This window comes from Melozone crissalis, unplaced genomic scaffold, assembly GCF_028551555.1.
Source record: "Melozone crissalis strain CALT ecotype California unplaced genomic scaffold, PUWL_Pcris_2 ptg000027l_1, whole genome shotgun sequence".
NCBI classification, from domain to species: Eukaryota; Metazoa; Chordata; class Aves; order Passeriformes; family Passerellidae; genus Melozone; species Melozone crissalis.
The window spans coordinates 35,051,806-35,074,035 of record NW_026535805.1 but is presented as its reverse complement, the minus strand read 5'-3'; the positions used below and the strand labels follow the sequence as shown (position 1 = coordinate 35,074,035).

Sequence of the window (22,230 nt, the reverse complement as noted above, 5' to 3'; positions counted from 1 at the left end):
GTTAGAACTTTCCATTTCCTTAGTCAATGTTTGCTGTTAGTTTCAGAAAATTTTTCATAGCCAGTCTGAACTGGGGTGGTACATTCCATATATTAATTAATTGGTTCATTTCTAGTGGAATGTTTAAAATGCTTTTCCTCAATACACCATTCCTGCCCTTATACATAAATATATATATATATTTTTTTTTTTGTAAGGTACTGGAAATAAAGCTATGAAATCCTACACTTCTGTAAACAGACAGAAAATAATGGGGACACACACACAGCAGCAAATACAGTAAAACTTGCTCTAAATTTGAAGATTCATTTATTTGGTTGTTAAAGAAAGCAACTGTGGTAACATTGCACAGTATAGTTTGGAATGGGTTTGGGTTTTTTTCCCTCTTTTTCCTGGACTGAAAGAAAGGCTAAGCAGCACTGCTTTAATATACTGGGGCTACTGTCATGCCTGCCTTTTCTAGCTCTAGGAGTTGCAGTTGCTTCAGTGTCATCCTTTCTGTATCCATCTAATCATTATTAGCTAGAGTCTAAGTAGTTCAATTAAACTGTTTAAAATATGGTATTTATTACTGCTATGTCCAACTACTTTTCATCTTAATTTACTTAATGAGCATTTAATAGGTAAGAAAATTCCTTATGGATTTTAATTGAAAGCCTTACTGAAAATTACTGGGCTAAAAAGCCCCTACTTGTTGCATCACTGAAACTTTATGGAAGGTGATCCAAGGCTGACAATGGATCAAGTGACCAAAAAAATAAGAAAGGATATACCTCTACAACATTTGTGTCTTGTTGATGAATTTTTAAAAGCAATTGAAGTGCTTAATGCAAGAATGAGATTTGGTTTTAATCTGAACTCAAAGTGCTTTGAAGAGATGCACAGCACACATGGCCATTTCTCATGTATCAATCACTATCATTTATTGTTTACTGGAAGACTGTATTAAATATTCACATGAAGTTCCACAATGTCCACTTGTCTTGTTCAATACATCAAAGCATTAGGGCAAAGAAAAAGAAAATCACATGGTACTGCATCTTCCTACATTTTGTTAAAACCATTGAATGAACTGCTGGTAATGTCCACCCCTCTAGGCAATCATTTAATTAAATCTTGGCAGCGGATGCAAATAATCTCACAACTTTAAACAGGATAGCATAATAAGATTTGTAGCCTAGAGAGAAAAAGCCCAAATCAAACCTGAGCCAATGAATTACAGTTTGGTAATTTTATTGGTAACTGTAGCATTTCAGGGGGAAGTGGTGCTGAAAAACTGGGTTGCATAAGATCATCTGCTTTCCAGCAGAAAGCCTTAACACATCCTTGCCGACCTGTCATTCTTATCTTCTGTTGTCCACTTGTGGTCTAGAAGCAGCAACAAGCCATATACTTGCTATTTCTTGTTATAGAAAGGGCTTTTATATTTTACTCTATTTTCTCCAAGAAGATTAAACCTTTATTCGTGGGAAGTTGATGGAGCAGCTCATCCAGGAAACCATTTCCAGGCACATTAAGGATGAGACCATTTATTTGCACCACTCAAAGCCAGTTTCTCACATCTCCTTTCTCAGCTAAAAAAGGCTTGTGGATAGCTCTGAAACTGATTTCTCACCTGCCCAAAGTGCTCTGCAAAGCACTTGGCAAAGCTCAAGTGCTACAGAAAATGCAGCAGCAGTTGCCAACACCCAGCACCTGCAAGCTCAGCTATACCAGTCTTTTTCACAGTTCCACTGCCCTCTGTTTCAGATGTGAGTGTGGATGTCTGTCCCTGGGACGCACTGGGGGCAGTGGCTGTCCCAGACCTCTGCAACTACAACCCCAGTGATACCTGGACTAGCCAGTATCCCCAGGGAAAGGAGGTGTCAAGCCCCAGGTTTCAGAATTCAGTGACTAAGCCCTGAGAATGGTGATGGTATCAATAAATCCCTGCTGGTGGGCTGCAAGACCCTGTGTGATAACCAGAGGAGTTACTATGCTGTTAACATGGTCCCAGGTGACACCACAGGGTACTGAGGGCAGTTTTCCTGTGGCTGGCAAAGTCAAGGAGGTGGGTAGAGCTGACATTGGCACTGTGGGCTGGACACTCCCCTGCCTATTGCAGTCTCCCCCACAGCTGAGGGATCCAGCCACTGACCAGCAGCAACCAAGGACAGTAAAACTGCACACAGAGGAACCTGCAACAGCTCTGACTGTGAGTCTCTGCAACTGACTGTTCTCTGCACATTCCTTTCATCCCATGCTCCAAGGACTCTCACAAGCGTCTCTCCCAGGCTCAAAATATCTTGCCAGCTACAGGGAATCATTCTTGGCTATATTTCCTGCTAAGGACTCATGTTCTGCAGCTGTATATATTTCAGAGGGGTGCAAGATGCTGACCATCTGAGCCATCCTCTTGAGCAACCGCACTACAACCACCTTGAACATGGGCTGGAAGGGCTTCTTGCTGCTCTGACATGGCTTGGCATGTCCAGAGATGGGAACCCCAGTGACTGCAAGGTCAGAGGAGCAGGAGCACCAAACATCATGGCCTGGGAAGCAAAACATTAAGGAGAAGGAGGAACCTCCACACTGTCATCCTGACATAGCTGTTACTGAAATGAATGCTTGCATCTTCCACACGTGGACAATGGGAGAACATTGCACGTGCACAAGATCTGCTGGAGAGGTTTGCACTATTGAGAAGCAAATCCTCTCGAGCAGAGCACAGTCACTGCCTGCTTGGGATGGGGCTGTTCCAAATCAAAGACCATTCAACACCAAAATTAGTATTCTCAACAGCCTACACTGGGGCCCTGAGGAGCTCTGCTACAGGTTTCAGTGAAACTGATTACTTCAATTAATACAAAGGAGCTCATACTGCAAACACTGCAACAGGATATTCTGTATAACCAAAACAAACAAGTTCTTTTTGCATTACAATATTGAAATAAAAAATAATAATAATTTCTTACCCAGACTTTCCTGAGGATCTTCTCCCAGCAGATACACTCCTAGATTTTTTTGTTTTCTTCGGTATTTCTGAAGAGGCCTCTGCAGATCATTATTTTTGAAATTTACTTGCCATAAAACATGATAATCTACATAAATTCTCAAACCTTAGAAATATAGGGATCAAAGATACTGATACAAGGAGCAGTGTGTATTATAATTCACAGGTTATACTACAAATAACCTTTAAAATAACTTTTAAAAATAGTCTTCTAAACATAGACTGATACAGGTCATGATTACCAGTAGCAATGGTTCCTAGAAAACATATTATGTGGTATCCTGCTTAGAGGGAACTATTTTAGGAAGTGGTGATGTTAATTTTAAAGCTGAATCTTCAAGGGCATTTGGAAAAAAAAACAACACACAAAGCTTGGTACCTCATCCAAATGGACTTAAGGTAAAAAGGATGGAATAAATTTCCAAGTTGAAGAGTAAAGGTTATGGAGTTCTTTATGGGCAAAAAGAACTTCAAAGCCAGACTCTGTATTTTAGGTCTATATAGATACTTCTGCTTGAGGGCCTCTAACTCTTGAGGTCCCTCTTGAGGAGCCAAATGAAAATCTCTGTGCATAGTCCACACAAGGGATCAAGATAATGACCAGGAAAGCCATTCACTACCAACAACATCCCCTTAGAATCTTTGTCTTTTCTCAGTTATAGCAAGTGTTGTGCAGAAATAAGTTCAGGATTTCATGTCAAGACTTGCAAAAAAAACCCCAGCAAAAAAAGTCAAACTTTATAATTCTAAATTATTCGATCAGATAACAGGATTCTAAAGCCTAGGATCTGCTTTAAAAAATGCCTCCCCCACCTCAAATACCTCAGGGTTTGTTATAAGAAACACATAAATATGACTCAATGAACTCTTTGCCTGTCTTACGTTTCTCTTTTTGTATTCTCTCCAGAAGTGCTAATACAGCAGGTGTTAATTTTGGAGTTTTTCTCTCCATCAATCGTTGCTTGTCCTGGTAAAACAAGATGCACAGTCATCACTCAACTCTAGCACCGAGCTTATGGACCCTAGTGAAAACTCTCCAAATTGCTGTTGAAGCAGTTCTAGGAAGGAACAGGCCAAAGGCCCACCCTCTCACATTTGCAAGACATTTTTCCTGCTCTGAATAGGTGAAAGAGTAACAAGATTTTTCAACATATTTAAAAAAAATAATCCAAACTCCCCCTAACCAGCAGTAGTCTCCTAAAGGAACTGCTTATATTAGTCTCTTATCTATAACAAAACAGGATCTCACTTCAAGACACTGATGGTTAGCTCTACTTTTCTGATTCCCCCAAGGGGCTCTGCCCTTTGGTCTTGTGTCTAGTGACCAGGGAATAGCAAACCTTCCAACAGCAGGGAGCCCTAAAGAACAGTAAGAGCTTTCTCAAAGTACTGCAAAAGCTGCCAGGTATCTCATTCTCTACTATTCCAGCTGTTACCCTGGAATACAACTGCAGAAGAGTCTGAAGAAGTTGTTGTCCCAAGTTTTTTGTACTGTCATATTCTGTCACTTTTTTGATCAGAAAAAGAGCTCCAGTTATGGGCAACTCCCAGATGATATTCAGCACGTGTTCTGTTATAAGATTTTATCAACTTCCCTGGAATTTCAATTCTTGTATTAATATAGGCCTTTACTGGCCCACAAATTACAGTTTAGCAAATCTGCTTCAAGGACAAGACAAATGTGACTGTGTTTGCTTACCAAAGCTTGTCTGATGGAGATTGTAGCATAGCCAAGAGCTTGCTTCCCACAAAACTCCATGTCCCTCTGTCGGGGAGCCTCAGCAAACCTTTGAGAGCATAATGGATTAAATACATAGTCTTACAGAAAGAAAGGAACAGCTTGTGTCACAGTTTATACACTACAGGAGAAGAACTCCCCTGCTTTTTTGGAACACTCAAGATGCAGTTCAACACCTGGTCCCACCAGCAGATGCCCATGATGAATTCCCACCAGCTTCCAAGTACAAACTTAGCAGAACTACAAAACCTTCCTCTAGGAAAACACTTGGGACACTAAAATGCATACTTAGGGTATCAACCCTGCGAACAGTAATTGCTTTCAGGAATAAATCCTGGGGATTCATAAAAGCAGATTTTATTATCTTTGTCCTAGTCCCACCCCTTCCCAAACTCACAATTAACTAGTCTGAGCAGAGCTCCTCAAGAAGCATGTGAATATCCAGGCCTCTGGCTGCAGGGAGTGTCTGAGCCCAGTGTTGGGTGCTGCAGGACAGTGGGAAAGACACCTGCATGCACAGTGACCTGCTCAGCCTGTGGCAGAGTTAAAGAGGAGGTGGGGAGGCTGAGAAGTATCAGAGAGTGCAAAAGAGATGTAGACTCATAGAATTGCACCCTTCCATCCCTGAGAGAAATGCAATGGATGGAAGATCAGCAGGAGTCTGAGGAGCTCCGCCTCTCTTGCCATCAAGCTGAAGGAGGAGACTTAAAGCAGGGAAATGGAAACAGGTCCCTGCCCAGGGAGGCAGAAGAATTCCCTGTTGCCTTCCCTTGCCTTCCATGGGGCCCTTACAGAACAGGTGTGAAGCCTTGGATTCCGAGGGTCAGGCAGACAACAGTGGAGAAGCAGCTCTGTCTGGGGGTGTCCCAGACCAATGCAGTCAAACAGAGGGACAGACAGCCAGATAACAATTACAGGTAACAAAAGAAGGGTGGATGTTGTGGGTGCCTTTCTCCTGAGGGGAGCTGAGTGTCCTGTATGTCAGCCAGACTCATACCACAGGGGAGTCTGTCCTTGCTAGAGCCTGGCTAAGGGATATTACCAGGAGACTTTCTGGACTAAGTCAGCACACAGATTACTACACACCAGTGACTGTCCAGGTGGGCAATGACAAGGACATTCAGTGATAGGTTGGAATCTATGAACTCAGAGGTTTTTTCCAGTCTAATTGACTCTGTGATTTAGCAAAATACTGCTGCAGCAGTTGTGTCCCATCAGCTGAGGCACCTCCAAGAGCCAGGTTTCTGGGTGTGAAGCAGCATTGTGAAGAACACGAAGTGATGCTTTCTAAAATCTCTTTTGAGAGAATTGCTGTCCTGATTCTGCTAAAAGCTCTTCAGCAGCTGTTATGGCAGGTACAATCCAACTCATTGCAATGAACAATCAGTGTTCAGGGTCACTGCAATCACACTCAGCCATCACCCTGCCCTTGATGCTCTCAGACCCTTCCTCTGTGTCCAGTGCCTTTCACAAAAGTAGCCCAAGTGTCCTTACCTTAATACTAAAGATACAGTGTGTTTACAAATTATTTCTCTCAGTAACAATACTGAAAATATGGCTCAAGCAGCCACCAAAAGCCTGCTCCAGACCAGTAGCATGGGCAAAATGATTCTGAGCACAGGGGAGGGGATGATGAGACAGGGCAGATTCAGGGGTGCAGTGGGGACGCCTGGAACTTCAGGGAAGAATGGGGAGTTTTGGGCTCTATTTGGAGGAGGATCAGATAAAAACTAAGTCTTTCTCTCCTTCCCACAATCCATGTACTTTCTCACCAGTCCTGTAGTATAGGATATACACCCCCACTAGACCTCTCAGCAATTTGTCCTTCCTAAAAAGCAATTCTCCAATTCCTTTCTGCACAACTACTGCTGCTCTTGCACAGCTTGGTTTCCTCCAAGAGGGAGAAGGAAAGGGAGGGTCTGCTCTTAGAGTTGGTAAAGTAAGACAGAAATAACAGAGTCATTAAAGCAGCAGTGGAAATTCAGAGAGGAGCTTGACCCTAATCAAGGAAGGAAGACGTGTCCTGCTGCTTATATTGCATTGCTGTCATCTGGGAGAGGAGAGAGGCTGGAATCATGGCAGCTGCTTTTGCTATCAGTAATGAATTCCTGCTCCAGAAGGGAGCCCAAAGAGCCCCCCTTCTCCCTTCTGCCTTCCTAAGGCAGGCAGGACTCCACTGACACCCTTCTCAAGATTGCTCCCACATTTTATAAGTCACACTATCATGAGATATTGTCTGTGTGTGCATCTTTTTGGAGCTGCAGCTTCTAACACAGGGAGCTCTGTGCAGAGGCTGAATTGGTATTAAGTAGTAAACCAGATCTGTCCTTTTCTAAATGCCTTTCCCTGTCTGCAAAGCTGGCTGGAGAAGGGGACAGTGGAAAAGGCACCCTGTGAGAGTGGGGAAGCCTGTGTACACTACTTATTTTGAATTGAGAAAGGATTTATTTCACCCTCTGTTATAGGATAGTACAGCTATCCTGACTCTCCTCTTGAAGTGTTAATATCAGACATTTGCTGCCTTTAAATTTAAAATGTATGGTTAGTATTGTCTTCCATTGCCTCTGCCTTGCATCCTTACTCAATTCAAGCCAAAAAATAGAGCTGAAAATCAGAGTCTATGGAGGGAATTAATAATGTGCCAAGGGTGCAAAGCTGAATCCTATCTGTGGTTAATAAGATGTCACTGCCTTATCAAAGATCAGTAAAAGAACCACAATAAGAAAGCAGACCACAAATCTGGATTGGTGCAAATGGGGGAGAAGGTGGAAGAAGGTGGCCCTCCTTCACAGCTTGTGTGACCTGCTTGGCTGATTGAATAGTATTAAGAAATACTCATAAGGCTGCTTCCAGTTAGATTTCTTCCCTGGCTGTTTCTGCAATAGAAACAGAAGGCACAAACTACACTTCCCTCTTGCAAGGGACAGAAATATCTTTAAACCTTTGTGCACTTCTCTTTCTTTCAACAACTGATTTTAAAGGAGATTTTACAACAGCAATTGACTGACTCAGTAGTGAATTGGCATCTCTGGATAAAATAATATCCATGCATATCCATGTGTACTCACCTCCTCCCTAGCAAAATTACTTGTTCCAGCAAGAGCTTAAGCATCTTTTTCCTCCACCTCTGGTAAATAAGTTCAGCTCAAACATCCTTTTTAAATCCTTCAGTAAAATGGTAGTGAATCTCTGCAACTTCATCTGTGAAAGGGCAGCTCTCAGGTTCAACCTTGGGCATTCATGCATCATTGAATCACACTCTCTTTCAGATTTAGGTGAAGAGAAATCTATTAGAGATTCACATTGTCTTTAAAAATATATATTTGAACATTTACTCGAAGAGCAGAGACACTTATGTGCCCAGGGCAGACATGACATCTACTGATTTGGCTCTTCGTATTGCCAAACAGTAGCAGCACAGGGAGGGGGAGGAAAGAATTTGGCACCCAGTCAAGCACATATGTGACACTCATCCACAACATCCAGGCTTTGTCCTTGGAGGAAACAATAATGTTACTGGATGAAAGACTTCATATGGAGATAACACACAAACACACTACAGTTTTAACTATACCCTTTGCAGGGGCTGCTTCTTCACAGTGGTGATTTCTCTTTCCTATACTCTCTGTCTCAAAATGCTGAAGGGCTTGCACTTCCTGTTGAAGGCTTCCTTGGAACACTGGATCAGCTGGGATGCAAAGAAAAACTGTTACTTCTGGGTTGGAGTGATGCTTTGTTAATGATGATTTCTTACCCAGGCTTTAAAATAACTTATACCCAGGAGCAGGGAGCTGCAGCAGTATTTGTTTTGGGTTCAGTTTAACTCCTGAAGGACTTCATCAAAACTTTCAAAAGCTGTCCAAGTAAAGCTGTGGTTCAACACAAATAAGAAATAAAGGCCATTTCCAGTTTGTTCTGCTCAGGAACAGACTGGAGAGCAGTCTAAATGATGACGTGCAGACAAGAACAGATTGGGTCTGTGAACAGGAGCTGTCACATTGCACTCTCCCCACACACACCTGTTTTTCTTTCTTTCTTAATTAAGGTGGAGACCAGTCTGATCCTGCTCAAAGGGCCAATATTTTCTTATTAGTTCTCTGAGTTTAGATGTATTCCAGAGTGGGGTCTCCCCTGACAAACACCAGTGCTGCCCATCCCACCAACACCATGAAAGAGCCACAGCCCCAGGCTGAATGGGAGCAGCTGCTTACCAGCACCTGTAACACCTGACAACACAGAAGGAAAACTAGGGATAGCACCTGCAGCTGGAAGCACTGGAAATTTTAGGTAGATACAATACCCAGTGCCAAATTTGTGTAAGTGCCATACCTCACAACAAACGAGGTTGTAAGGTTCAGAAATGTCTCAGATTTTAGCATCATTCTCACTCTTCTGCAACAGAACGGGCAATGCCCTTTGTAAGGAACACCATGGAAGCAAGGACAAAACTAAAACCTCTTTCCTGTACTGTGAATTGCATGAGTCCATCCACAGCTGGTAAATTAAAGGCCCTGTTTGTATCTTATTTTGCTTACTCACCCTTTCTTGTTCTCAGTTATTCTCTTGATCTTCTTAATAATTTCTCTATGCTGTCCACTCTTTTCCCATAGTAATTAAGTGGATACTCAAGCAAGGCATTTTGGTTACAGGTCAGCTGGACTAGAACACCCCTCATTCTACAAAAGCACACACTTCTAAATCCTCATTTCCCTTTGAACCTTCGACTCCTATAACTCAGGTCCTTACCTTCTGTTTCTAGACATTTTTGACAGCAAACTTGAGAGGAATATTCCTCTGCAGTACTGGAAGTGCAGCAGACTCCTGTGCCCTGCTCACTGAGGAGGAAACCAGTCCTGCATCACCAGGGCACGGAGAGCCACTGTAGGAGTTGGATCTCACACCAGTCATGGTGACACAAAACTTCTCACCTCTCTCGTAACACACAGCTCTTTCTTTTCAAACTATTTTGCTAGATAAAACCATTATGCTCTTCTTGAGATACCAAACATGGGACTAAGGCAAAGTTACTGCACCTTTGTCTTGGTTCTTGCAGTCACTCCAATTTCAGTGTATTTTTTGTTTTGTTTTGTTTGAGGTTTTTCCTTGCCAGATCAGGTTTTAGCCCTATTGTAGGGCTGATCTGATCTACCACAGAGACACAGGATCAGTGACACAAACTGAAGAGTGGAGGGGTATGTGCAGAGCCCCACCCCTTGCAGAAAACCCCTGCATTTGGGTTGTGCCAGGCAAACTGCGCAGTCACGCATTCAGTTTGTAATCCAGGGATCAGGGAGGTCAAGGGGAATCTTTTCATTCACTTCAGCAGGCTTTGGAACAGAGCCTGATACCCACATTATGCGGTCAAAGGGACTAGTTATCAGATGGTTTATTAGTCTATTTTTTCCAAGAAGACTGGAATAACAAATTCAGCCTAAAACCCTGGAACAAAAAAGGAAGCTGTAAGTTAGTAATTTATGCCTCACCAAGAGAAAATACATTCTTTGAAATTCAGTGTACAGTAAAACATGGTTTTGGACAAGCAGGTAAGTTAACACAGTGCAAGACTGAAGATGAATTCACAGTGTGTCTGTGCACAATAAATCCTCTAATCAAGTTCACTAATGGAAGCAGTTACTAGATAATTTGCTCTTTAAATTTGTTCAACTCACTTCTCTACCAGCAGTCACCTCCTCCTTCCTCAGTGCTCATTACCCATTTCAGCTAAATGCATTGAAATTCCCATTAAAAAGGAGGAGTTTTAACCACAAACTATGCAAAGTGCTTTCCATGGGTTGTAGAAGGAGCCAGACCTTGACTTCAGGCAGCTGTGCAAAATGCAAAGCATGCAAGAGCCTCAGGTAGACAGCACAGGATGTCATGACCGTGGCAGAGTCGGCACTTGGACAGGGCTCTTGCTGGAAAGGACCCAAGAACTATCAAATCCAACTCTCCTGTTGCATACCAGGGTTCCCTTTTGCAGAACTCCCTCCTCATGTATCCAGCTCCAACAAAGCACAAGCTCTCCTTTGCTATGACAGGCAGCATTCCGTTTTCCACATGACTGCTCAGGTATGTGCTTTCACAATGACATCACAGTTGGCTGAAGAGATGGTGGAACAATACTTACGTTCATCACTGCCTAAATTCAGGGCAGGTGAGCTGCACCCACCCAGATTTATGGTTTGGATGTCAGCTAGTGGATACCTAGTAATGGCTTAGGTAGAAAGTGCCATGCAAAGTGTGACACGATCTTTATTATTAAGGTGGAATGCTTCCATGACATGCTAAAGAGCATTCCAAGATCTTACTTTGTAGATGTTAAATTTGTTGAGATTTGCATTTAAATCACCTTTTTTTTTTTTTTTTTGGAAAAAGTAAGTGCTAAAGTTACATGGAAAGTAGTTTCAGGCCCTTCTAACTCCAAAGACAATCACTCATTTCAGAGCAGGGACATGACTTCTATTAAACAAAAAAAGCCTTTAGAAAAACTTCAGGAAAAAGTCCTTTTCATTTGACTTGCAACCTACAGAGGTACTTCATTAAATTAACTTCTGTAAGGACTTCTCATGGAAGTGTTCTTTACCTCCTCTTGCTAAAACAAAAGAAATCCTTGTCTTGCTAAGCAGATGAGTGACTTCTTTTGTTTTTTACCTTTTCCTTGGGATTTTACCACACTCCAAAGCACTGTTAAGGTTACTGCAGTGTTTCACTGATTACAAGTGAAGAGGAACAAGGCAATTCTGAAATCTTTTTGACTCCTTTCCTATTGCCTCTGTTTAAATGTCTTTCCTCTTGTTTCCAAGCCACAGCTGTGTCTGTCCTTAGTCCAGACTCCACTCTTCATTTCAAGTGCCTTCCTCTGCCTCCCTCACTTCTTTATTATGTTCTCATCCCCTCTAGATGTCTATTTGTTTTCCCTTTTATTTTAAAGCACTTTAGGTATAAGCACAGTACCACTGAATCAGTGATGAGAAACCTAGCACAGAACGTGCGCACTGGCTTTAGTCAGATTGTCCTTTTTGGTAAACCACAAAATCACATTCCACCCCAAAGCACTGAACAGCATGTTACTTACTTGTTCCATTGAACTTGTTTCCTGGTATCTGACTCACCTCAACAGATTTGCTTCTCAGATTTCCTTTTCTGTTTTGCTGTCAGGAGTCTGGAGTACTGGGTGGTCAGTGTTCCAGTTACCACAGTCAATGATTACACAATTAGCAATTAAGACACAGGCAGATCCCACTTAAGCTTGTCAAACACATGAAAACTAGTACAGGCATCAGTTAATGGAAAATGCTGAAACTTTTTCTAATCTTACAGATTATTTCAATTGATTCTGTTAACAGACAATTCTAGAAAATGAAGGCTTTATCCAGATGTGTATACTGCGCATGACACTTTAGCTTTCTGAGCAGTGATCAAGACTTGCAGATTCAGATGCCTCTTTATTCCCTTCTCCATAATCACAATATAAGAGCTTTCTTCAATAAAAACAAGTATTTTGAATTTTCTGTACATTAAAAGTCTTTATCAGTCCCTGTTAGCTTGTCTCCATCTAGTATTCACAAACCTATGGAAGGAATATTGAAGATGCTTTGAATTCACCAGTAGTCAGGCCACTGCACTGATGTACTGCTCACCATGTCCCTTCCAGGAATAAGGTTAACTTCTCACAGAGAGGTAGAAGATTGTCTGTAACATACAGACATAAACCTGAGTGGGTTTTTATAAATACAGAACGATTCAGGGCTGACTACTAATCCTATTGATTTCACTCACATTATGAACCAGTCACTATCAAAATAATTCATGTTCACAGTACAAACATTCAAGTTCACACCAAACCTACAGATTTTGGCCCTCAGCTCATCTTTAGAAGTTTTTACAATTGTAGTGGGTATTAAGTTTGTATTCCAATTAAACCAAGTTAAATACAAGACCTGACGAAGGGTATCCTAGAAACACCAAGACAGTGACTATCTGCCACACACACTTTTTATCCAAGTATCTGCTGCATGTTTGCCATCCTACTCAGACCGAGTACTTCCAGCAAAGTCAATTCCAATGGCAACATTAAGGGTCACTGACTACTGTAACTGCAACACTCCTTGGGACAGATTTTATTTGCCAGGAAATGTAAAACTCGGGTTAGGTAACAGTGATGTCTAGCTGCAGAACAGCTTTTCAGACACCTTGTTTACAAAAGGCTCCCATCATAGTACCAAAACAATAAATAATCCACCCAAAAAAAAAGAACCAAGGAGGAGTGGGTGTAAACTCCTTGACTTATAAAACTGTATCACAGCAAGGAACTATATTCAACCATCAGTATAAGAGAAAAGAAATAAATGAAAACACTGTTTTGTAAACTGAAATAATTTAATAGAAGAATCTAATCAGATCAAATCTGTAGGATTCTGCTGATTTGTTGAATACATTCAACAAAGATATATAACTCTGTTCAGTGATAACTTGTAAGAAAAATATTCGTAATTTTAATACATTTCTACTGTAATGAAACTTTGCAGCTATTGCCAGGTCCCTCATTACAGAACAGATATCACCAATACCTTATTTTATATAGAATTTCACTTCAGAAAAAATGACAAATTACTGGGTCTTGTTACAGCGAGATTTGAACAACCCCCTTTGAGCAGGACTGGCAAAGGTGTGAGTTAGCAGTTCCCTTCTCAACACAAATGAAAAAATAGGGATATTTCCACAAAAAGTTTCTCAGTTTCATCAGGACAGCTTCAGACCTTGCACATTTTGTTTCAGATTGAGCAACTCTTTCTCTTGTCTTGTTTTCTCCTGTTTGAAGGCCAGCTTGTTGGCTTTCTTCTCCATTCGGCGTTCCTGTACATAGGAATAATGAGAAATTTACAAAATAGGAATTAACATGCAAAATCAAACTATTCCAATTAACTCTCCTAGATCATGAAAATAAGAGCAATCTGGACAACAGTATTATTTATGGCACTAATTATTGGTAGTCAAATTAATATGTGTACGACCAGGATAAATATCTTTAGTGAGCTGAAGCTTCTAATATGCTTCTAATGGCAATTTCTGTTCCCAAATAAGACAGCAAGGATTTCACTGTGGCCAATGAGGATTTTCCACATTTTTTTCAGATATGATGTTTCAGATCACACAAAGTGAAAAGTAACTATTTGCTTTGCTACTCTGGATTGTAAGGAAATCTGATGTTCCTCCAGCAGTTGTATCTGCAGTAGTGGCCACAGACCTAAAGTTTTGATACTGGAAATCAGAAAGACAAAAGTGTGATGTTAAAAAAAAAAAAAATCTACTGGAAAGAAAATTAAGAAGCAGTAACTTTGAGACCATCAAGATTCTCCCATTACCTTTAGACATGACAAGTGAGTTTCAAACAAAGTTTGTAGGACAGAATTCAGGTAACACAGAATGCTCTGCATGGTTTTATTTGCAGTCAGGTGTACCTTTCTCTCCTCTCTGATTGCCTGTTTCCTGGCTTTGCGATCCTCTCTGCTCTCAGCTTTGGAACGGGGCTGTGTTGATGCTTTTGGCAGGTCACTGCCATTTATCATCTGCATGCGCTCCACCTGCCGAGCAGTGAGACCTTTCTGAGGCAGGACGTGTAGGGGAATTCCAGTCTTCTGAGAAATTTTGATTGGTTTGGGCTGAAATAGAGAGTGCATAGGAATTAGTGGCCCCTAGCTTTCTCTCCAAGAAGTGCACATGGCATTGCCTTATCAGTGCAAAAACTTCAAATCCAGATTTAACAGTAATAAATGTTAAGCATCCTCATACTATTTAACTCCCCCACAAAAACACAAATTAATCCCAAAGTAAGAAATAAAAACATCTGTGACAAAATCTGGCCTTCCAGAATAAGAAAAATATTTTCCCCTTCTATTTAAATATTACTGAAAAAATAAAGAACTCAAGCAGTCACTTAATATTCCTTTATAAGCTTGCAAAAAAAGATTTAATTTAAAATTTGGGGATATCAAGCTATGCTCTAATGATGGGGAACATATGGAAGACCAAAGAACTAGAATAAACTGTTCCAGACCATAGGAAAATAAACCTGAGCAAGTATGTGGCTGTGAGACACAGATTACACAAATCTCACAGATAACAAAGGAAATTCCTCACTGTTTCTGCCTAGCTATTACAGAAACTTTTAACTGACTCAGTTTTCCTTAGAATAAGAAAAAATATATCCAAATTCCTCTTTAGTGAAGAAATTATGCCAGAGCCCGCCCCAACCCTCATTTCTGCTCCCTGTCTTTTAAAACAGATACCCATTGAAAAAACAAACACATTTATCTCAAGTTTTCCCAGTGTTATTAATCAGAGTAAGTTTAACAATTTTACCTTTGATGGTTCCTTAATAAGTGTTGGGTGATTATATAAGTTTGAATAGGTACCTAAGACGCAAAGAAAAAAGAAAGTAGTTAAGAAAGGCTTGCAAATAGCAATTATGAATTGTACTGCTACTTAGGTTTTGGGAATTTCTGCTGCTGTGCTCAGAGAATAAACCATTTTACCTGAAGCAATGCCAGGGAAGTTCTGAAATCACCTATCATTTACCTTGAAATCCTAAGAACAAATAAGCAAACTCCAAAATACTTACTCAAAATGGATTCACAATCCCACTTTTCTTTTGGCTCCTCTATAACTACAGTTACTATTTCTTCCTTTTCCTCCTCACTTTCTTCATTGACAAGAGAGTCCAAATCTTCATCAGGTTCAAGAGCATCCAGTTTCACACAACTTTTTCAAAGTTCAGAAAACAAAAAAATATGTTTTATCTCTTATTGAAAATGTATAATTATGTAAGCCCAGACTCCCTTAAGTCAAGCCCCAGACCCCAGACCAATAAAGCTACTTCCAATGAAATTTGCAGCAAAAATGAAGTTTCCATAAGTAAGTCTCCTCAAAATAAACTAAAAACATTAGGACAAAGACACAGTCAACAAAAGAAGTATTTCTGCTTTTCAAGGGAATGAATGCCTCTAATAGATACTGCTTACATTAAGTTAAACACAATTATACAAAAGGAGCATAACCTACTCAAACCAACAAAATTCCTCCATTTAATTTTATCATGCAAGTGGATAGTACTCATATGCAGCTGCTTTTATTGTGGGATGTAATCTTTTGAGTACATGACCTTGAAACAACACACCCAAAACTTCCATGTAAACAGGGGATTACAGAACTACTTATGTGAAGCAGTACTTCTGAGAATACATACTTTTTTGCTTTCTCTCTGTAGTAATCATCCAGGACTTCCTGCAGCCGAGCATTCTCTGTGTTAATGTAACCTTCTAACTCCACGTTATCTAAGGCTCCAATCTCATCTTCATCAAATTGTTCATAAAACTAAAATAAAGAAGTGGATATCTGTAATTAGACCACATTTGTCATGCAACTTCTTGGCAGCTTAAAGAACCACGCATTTCTTTTTATTTGCCTCTTTTTCCTCTCCCCTTGCATTTGCTGAACAACTGCCAAACACTTCTGCAGTAGGATTTCCTTCTTACTGTCAGTGCTCTTTCCACATAGGACTCCACAAAGTTATCTTATAATAATATAAAAACCAGCTTCTGATGCATTATTTCAATCTATGCCTTAAGAAGCCTGTTACTGCTCAGGACAAAAGTTACACCCTATTTCCATGCTCTGTTCATAAATGTATACTTCACCAGGGACCTGTAAATGGCTTGCTGTGTTGAATTGAGCCTCTCAGACAAAAGTGTAACACTAATTATGAATGCTCATACAGTCATTGGAGTAATTTTGTTTACCTCCACCAGTGCTAGGCCTTGCAATAGCAATTAACACTACAGCCTAGGTGACACAAGCCTCTAAATGTACCCAGCATTAAATGCAGAATACATGCAGAGCTTTAGCAGTAGCTAAAAGCAGTAAAATCTGCACAGGTACACAGGACACTGTGAGATGAAATGAATCAACAGACAAAGAAGCATTTGTCACCCTTCACAGTTACACTCTTGAGCAGCCTCACCTTCTCAAACCTGTCATCCAACAGGGTTAGCTGCTCATTCCGTCTTATCACGGAAGATGTCATAGAATATTCTGTGAAACGACTCCTGGTTTCCTCTTGCATAAAAAGGAATTCTTTAGCCTGTCCATTGACCTCTCCATCTGACAAAGGACCTTCTGAATCATAGTCTTTGTCAGTACTGCAGCTATCCTTCTCATCACTATCATCTTCCATATCTTCCCATTCATCTTCATCCTCAGCATCTGGTCCCCTGAACAGAAGCACAAAACAGTTTTAGAGTAACACATGGACCTTTACATAGCTCTGACCTACGCTGGGTTATCTGAAACAATTTGGCAAAAACAGATTTAAATCTTGAGTGAGACACTTGTCTGAGAGCTGAAAGCATTGCTAGCTGGACCATGCATCTGTGCACTGAGACTGAAGTTATTTTTATATTCAGCTGTACACGTCAAAGCAGAAAAATATCAGCTGCATTCTTGACTATTAAAACAAGCAACAATTCTTACTGTTCATGAAATGATGAGAATGATACCACACCTAAGCAGATAAAATGCAGTGGGGTATCACATAAAGCATTTGTAAAGGGTTCAGAAACACCCATTAGCCTTCATCAACACTATTACTGATGCATTTTACATGTAATAGATGACAATGTTTTAAACAGTTCAAGAACACTATTATTCCAAACACTGCATATAATCCATAAGCTCAAAATAACAAATGAAACCCACTTGGATAATGTAATAAATTTCATTTTGCAAGCTGCCATCCAAGTAACACAAGGTAATACTTTTTTCAGCACACCAAAGTATTCAAGTTGAAATCTGAAACCACTGTGGCTTCCTACACCACCACATGCAATAGCAAACTGCATCTCTCCTATTTACATAACAAATATTTCAACAAAGCTCTATCTACCGCTTCTGTGGTTTATTTGCTTGCAGAACAAAATCATCTTCCAGGATATTTTCTGGATTGTCAAAGTCAAAATCATCATCAAGAGCTGCAACAATATCCGGGTCAAAATCTAGCCGTGGTCCTAGAAAGTTGAAAAAATGAAATGTAAATATTTACATTTCTCTGACATTACAAAGCTACTTTCCTGGATAAAAACCAACCCAGCTGGACTGTTAATTTGCAGTAAGGAAAGCTTAAACTAAAGAAACACAAAACTCCTCAAGAATATTTGTAGATCTGATAGAAGCCAGGGCATGCCACCAACCTCTTGTCAATTTTTATCACTCAGAAAAAAACATTTCCTAGAGGTTTTCCATAAATGCATTTTAATATAGAATAATGTAAAAGAAAAAAACATCCAGATCAAAACACCACATGATCAGCTACCAGCACTAGCTCCAACCCTAAAATTACCTGTATTACAAAAGGTTAAAAAGCGTTTCTCTGCTGCAATTAACAGAATTGTCTTTAGCATCCTTCTGTCGGGACAGAGAGAACTGCTACAATTCCTTACTGTGAAGAAATATGGAGATAGCTGTGGAGTCAATGTCCAGTGCAAATGTGGATACATAACAAAAACCTACCTCACAGCATGTAACACTGAAATAACACTAATGAAGGGATGTAAACACTACTCAGCATTTGAAGAGAAACTGAGTGAGAATCCAGTTCCAGACTCGGATTCAAAAATACAGAATAATAAATTAATAGTATTAGCTACAGTTTCCCCCCGTTATTAGTTTGTATTTGCTATGCAATAGTAAGAGATCATGGATTCACCCTCTCCAAGCAAAGCTAAAGAACTCTCATTAGTCAATCACAGAAGTAAGTCTCAAATTGAAACATGGGTCTCTGAAAGATCATTCCTCATGTCTGCTACTGAGCCAGTTCTAAGCCAAAAAAACCCATGACATCACAACAGAAGCCCTAATTACCATCTACTTCCTAGATGGCAACTCATATCACAAAAGGTGAAACATACCTGAAACAGGAGCAGCTTTATTTAACAAGCCCACATCCTCTTCAAACTCTGTGGCAAATACCGAGGAAGGCAACTTAATGGATGGAGCCTTAGAAAAGAAACAGAAAAATGGCATTACAATGTATTTGTTCTCAGCTTCTTATTTGAGCTCACATTAACAAAAATCATGCAGACACTCCTGTGACCAAAAGAAATTCTGTTAGTGCCACTTAAATGTTACAAGTGCTACATTATCTGCAGCAAATTTTCAGAGTTATACAATGATAGCTGCATAAACTGCTAGCAGCATCAATTCTCATATTGTCAGTATTCTCCAGGTACAGGAACAGTATTTTTTGCATCTCTAAAGCTTTTTAGAGAATAGTTGTACAGCAGTCACATGGAAATTGTAAAAGGTTTTTGGCTTGTTTTGGAGAACACTGGCACACATTTGAATTCACCTCTTTACTGAAAGGTTTGTTAAAAGCTTCACAACATGCACATCTATCCTAACTTTAAACCTTATGTAGTATCACCAAGCTGTATCTGAAAGGTACCTCTGACTAAGACTATTGGTTTGAATAAAATGACAGTACTTGATTAAATCAAACACCCTCAGCTATAAGTGACTGGCAATGGCATGCTTCACTGTTTTAAAGCATTTACTGCTTTTCTACTCCAATGTGATCCAGCATTGTGAACTTCTACAAGTTATGCCTGCAGTTGAAAAGTTTGGTTTTATTCTGTCTGGCTTCTATTACATTCCCCCTTAAAAACATGGTGTGCTGATAATACAACCTGGCATATTCATAACTCCCAGAGCATTCAGAAGTTCTAAAAAACCTTAAAAACAAATGCCCATCCCAGAAAAACACACAACTTGTTCAAACAAACACCTTTGCAAGCCATCTCTACAGAAAAAAGTTTGTTGTGGGTACCTGAAGTGTTTTAACATTGTGCTAGCAAATAATGTTCATCTGTAAATGCCAGCTTGTCAGCTTCTGGGTTTGTTTGTAGGAAAGTCAAGTTGGTTATGGGTCAAAAGGATCCTTACATATAAATATAAATACACACACACACAATTAATGTGTATAGAGAATGTTAATGCTCCAAAGAACAGCGTTACCATCAGCAAAAACACTACTGACCGAAATTCTCTGAATTTCATCCTCTATGTGCCCCTCACTTGTGATGACAATTCTGCTCTGCTGCCCCCGCACAGATGGGACAAGCTCAGAGGGACCAGAGGCTTCTTTGAGGTGCTGCAAATAGTCATAGTCATCATCAAAGAAGACACCATACTTGCGCTGCTCTTCTCTTCTCCGCTCCTCATGCCCCTAGGAAGAGGGAGGAGAAGAAAATAATCAAAAGGAATACATTTAGTTACTTAAGTCCATGTAAAACTTACTAGCAAAAACAAAAGCAACACATCTACTGAGTGTCTGACTGTGTGGTCCTCTCTCCACTGCTTACCCTAATCCACAGCCAATTAGAATGTTGTAATCAGCTGGTTCCATGTCTGGGCGCTGTCTGAGCAGGGCCATCAGCAACATACCCAACAGTGCCTGTTTTATCACAGTGAGTCAGGCAAGTTTCACTGTTGTTTTTAAAATACATTTACACCTCTAATACCAGTTAAGTCATCCTTCAGCCATCAGCAGGAACTCACAACCATGAAATTCCCTGCGACATCCCTTTTTTTAATAAGCTGAACTAAAAACTACCTTCTCTCAGACTTTTTTTGAACTGTCTAATTGCATACCAACTTTTTTTCTCCACAGTGTTTCTTGTCTGAATTAACCTCAGTATTAATTAAAAGCGAGTATTTACTTTCTGTGTGGGCAGCAGAACTCTCTGGGGTGCAGTCTCATCAGCAGCAAGAGGATCCTTCTGACTTCGGTGCACCAAGTGAAATGTTACTGCTTTCTTCTTCTCTATGAAGGGCTTTTTCTTCTTGTGAGGCTGAAAAAGGGAAATTTGGTTAACTGTTAATGAAAAATTAAATATTAAATGCACCTTAAGAGAACCTGTAGTGTGCTGCTGCACTCGTTTTAAGGCAATGCCTTACTAACAAATGCTTGGAGACAGGCGGGAGCTTCACTCACCTCCCCACACGCACAACAGATATTTCGTATGTTCTAACAGCAAACGCAGCTTATTCAGCTGCAAAATGGCAATGCATGGAACAGTACATATGTGATAACAGCACACGCAGTTTAACATACAGCCTAGAAAGGAATTCTGCAACACACTTCATCCAAGAAACACGGGAAACTGATACAGAAATTCATCAAGACACATCTTCCTTCATGCTTCAGACGGCTGCTCCTAGAGCAGCAGTCCAACACCAGCCCTGAGGGCCATCGGCAGCACCCCTACCCAGGCACAGCTCTAACATGGGTACACACGGGCGGACTGGATCAACAAACCCACGCAGTATTCCAAGCGGCTGAACGCCTTTCCTGCGAGTTACCACACCTGACCTGGAAAACACTTCCAGCAAGGTTTCCGGGTTCACTCACCTAACAAACCGCGCTACAGCCGATATAGGATACCCGGGGGCGGCTCTATTGCTCTAACCTTGTTCCCCAGGCAATTGAGCGTACAGAGCACGGCACACTCACCATGGCGCTGTCCCCCGGCCGCTCCCGCTGAACCGAACCCCGCTCGCTCCCACGCGGGCCAGGCGTCAGCGCTCCCGGGCTGTGCCCTCCATTTTGGGATACACCAGTGACCAACGGGGGGAACCAGATAAGCCGCCAGTCCGGCCAGGCTTGTAAGTTTTTGTTTCCCAGTTAAAAAAAAAACCCAACAAAACAAAGAGACTTTTCTCAGACGGAAATAGTATTTTGATAAAAGAGAGGTTCAGTGGATGTTCGTCGGAGACACGTTTTCCCAGTTTTCCCCTCAAAATTGTGAGAATGGTTCGGGCCGCCAGCGCTCCCAATGGCAGAGCGCGGGGCAGGCGGCCATGGGGCAGCGCGCGTGCGCAGCAGCCGGGTCGGGCCGGGGCGGGCTGAGGGGACGGGCCGGGCTGAGGGGGCGGGCCGGTTGTGGTGACGGGCGGGCTGTGGGGGCCGAGTCTGAAGGAGCGGTAGTAAATACCACGTGTTGGTGTTAACAGTGTTTTGCCGTGTTTGAGTTATTATTTCGGACGAGGAATGGCTGGGGGAACTGGGCCTGTTCAGAGAAGAGACGACCAAAGTGGGGGACGTCATAAACGTCCATATGTATCTGAAGGGAGTGTGTCAAAAGTTTGGAGCCAGGCTCTGCTTGATAGTGCCCAGCAACAGGACAAGAGGAGACAGACAGAAAATGATGCACGGGAAGTTCCACCTGAGCATAAGGACGAATCTCTTTACTGTGCGGGTGATCACGCAGTGGAATAGATTGTCCAGAGAGGCTGTGGAGCCTCCCTCACTGGAAATACTCAAGAGCCGCCTGGACGCAATGGAGTGCCATGTGCCTTGGGATAGCCCTGCGTGGGCAGGGAGGTTGGAGCAGATGTTCTGCTGTGGTCCTTTCCAACCTGAACCATTCTGCAGTATGACACTGTAGCT

The 22,230-nt window shown here is 41.2% G+C and overlaps 1 protein-coding gene across 1 annotated transcript; it reads right to left on the bottom strand.

The window, feature by feature from the left end:
* Nucleotides 1-12,827: 12,827 nt before the first annotated feature.
* Nucleotides 12,828-21,385, bottom strand: LTV1 (LTV1 ribosome biogenesis factor). Its single transcript, XM_054279815.1, has 11 exons — nt 21,295-21,385; nt 20,501-20,632; nt 19,819-20,007; nt 18,692-18,779; nt 17,671-17,791; nt 16,750-16,999; nt 15,976-16,103; nt 15,352-15,491; nt 15,093-15,145; nt 14,192-14,392; nt 12,828-13,586 (listed from the first exon to the last, which is right to left on the bottom strand). Exons 1-11 carry the CDS (start codon nt 21,295-21,297, stop codon nt 13,473-13,475), a joined length of 1,419 nt encoding a protein of 472 aa, XP_054135790.1. The 5' UTR covers nt 21,298-21,385; the 3' UTR covers nt 12,828-13,472.
* Nucleotides 21,386-22,230: the final 845 nt, after the last annotated feature.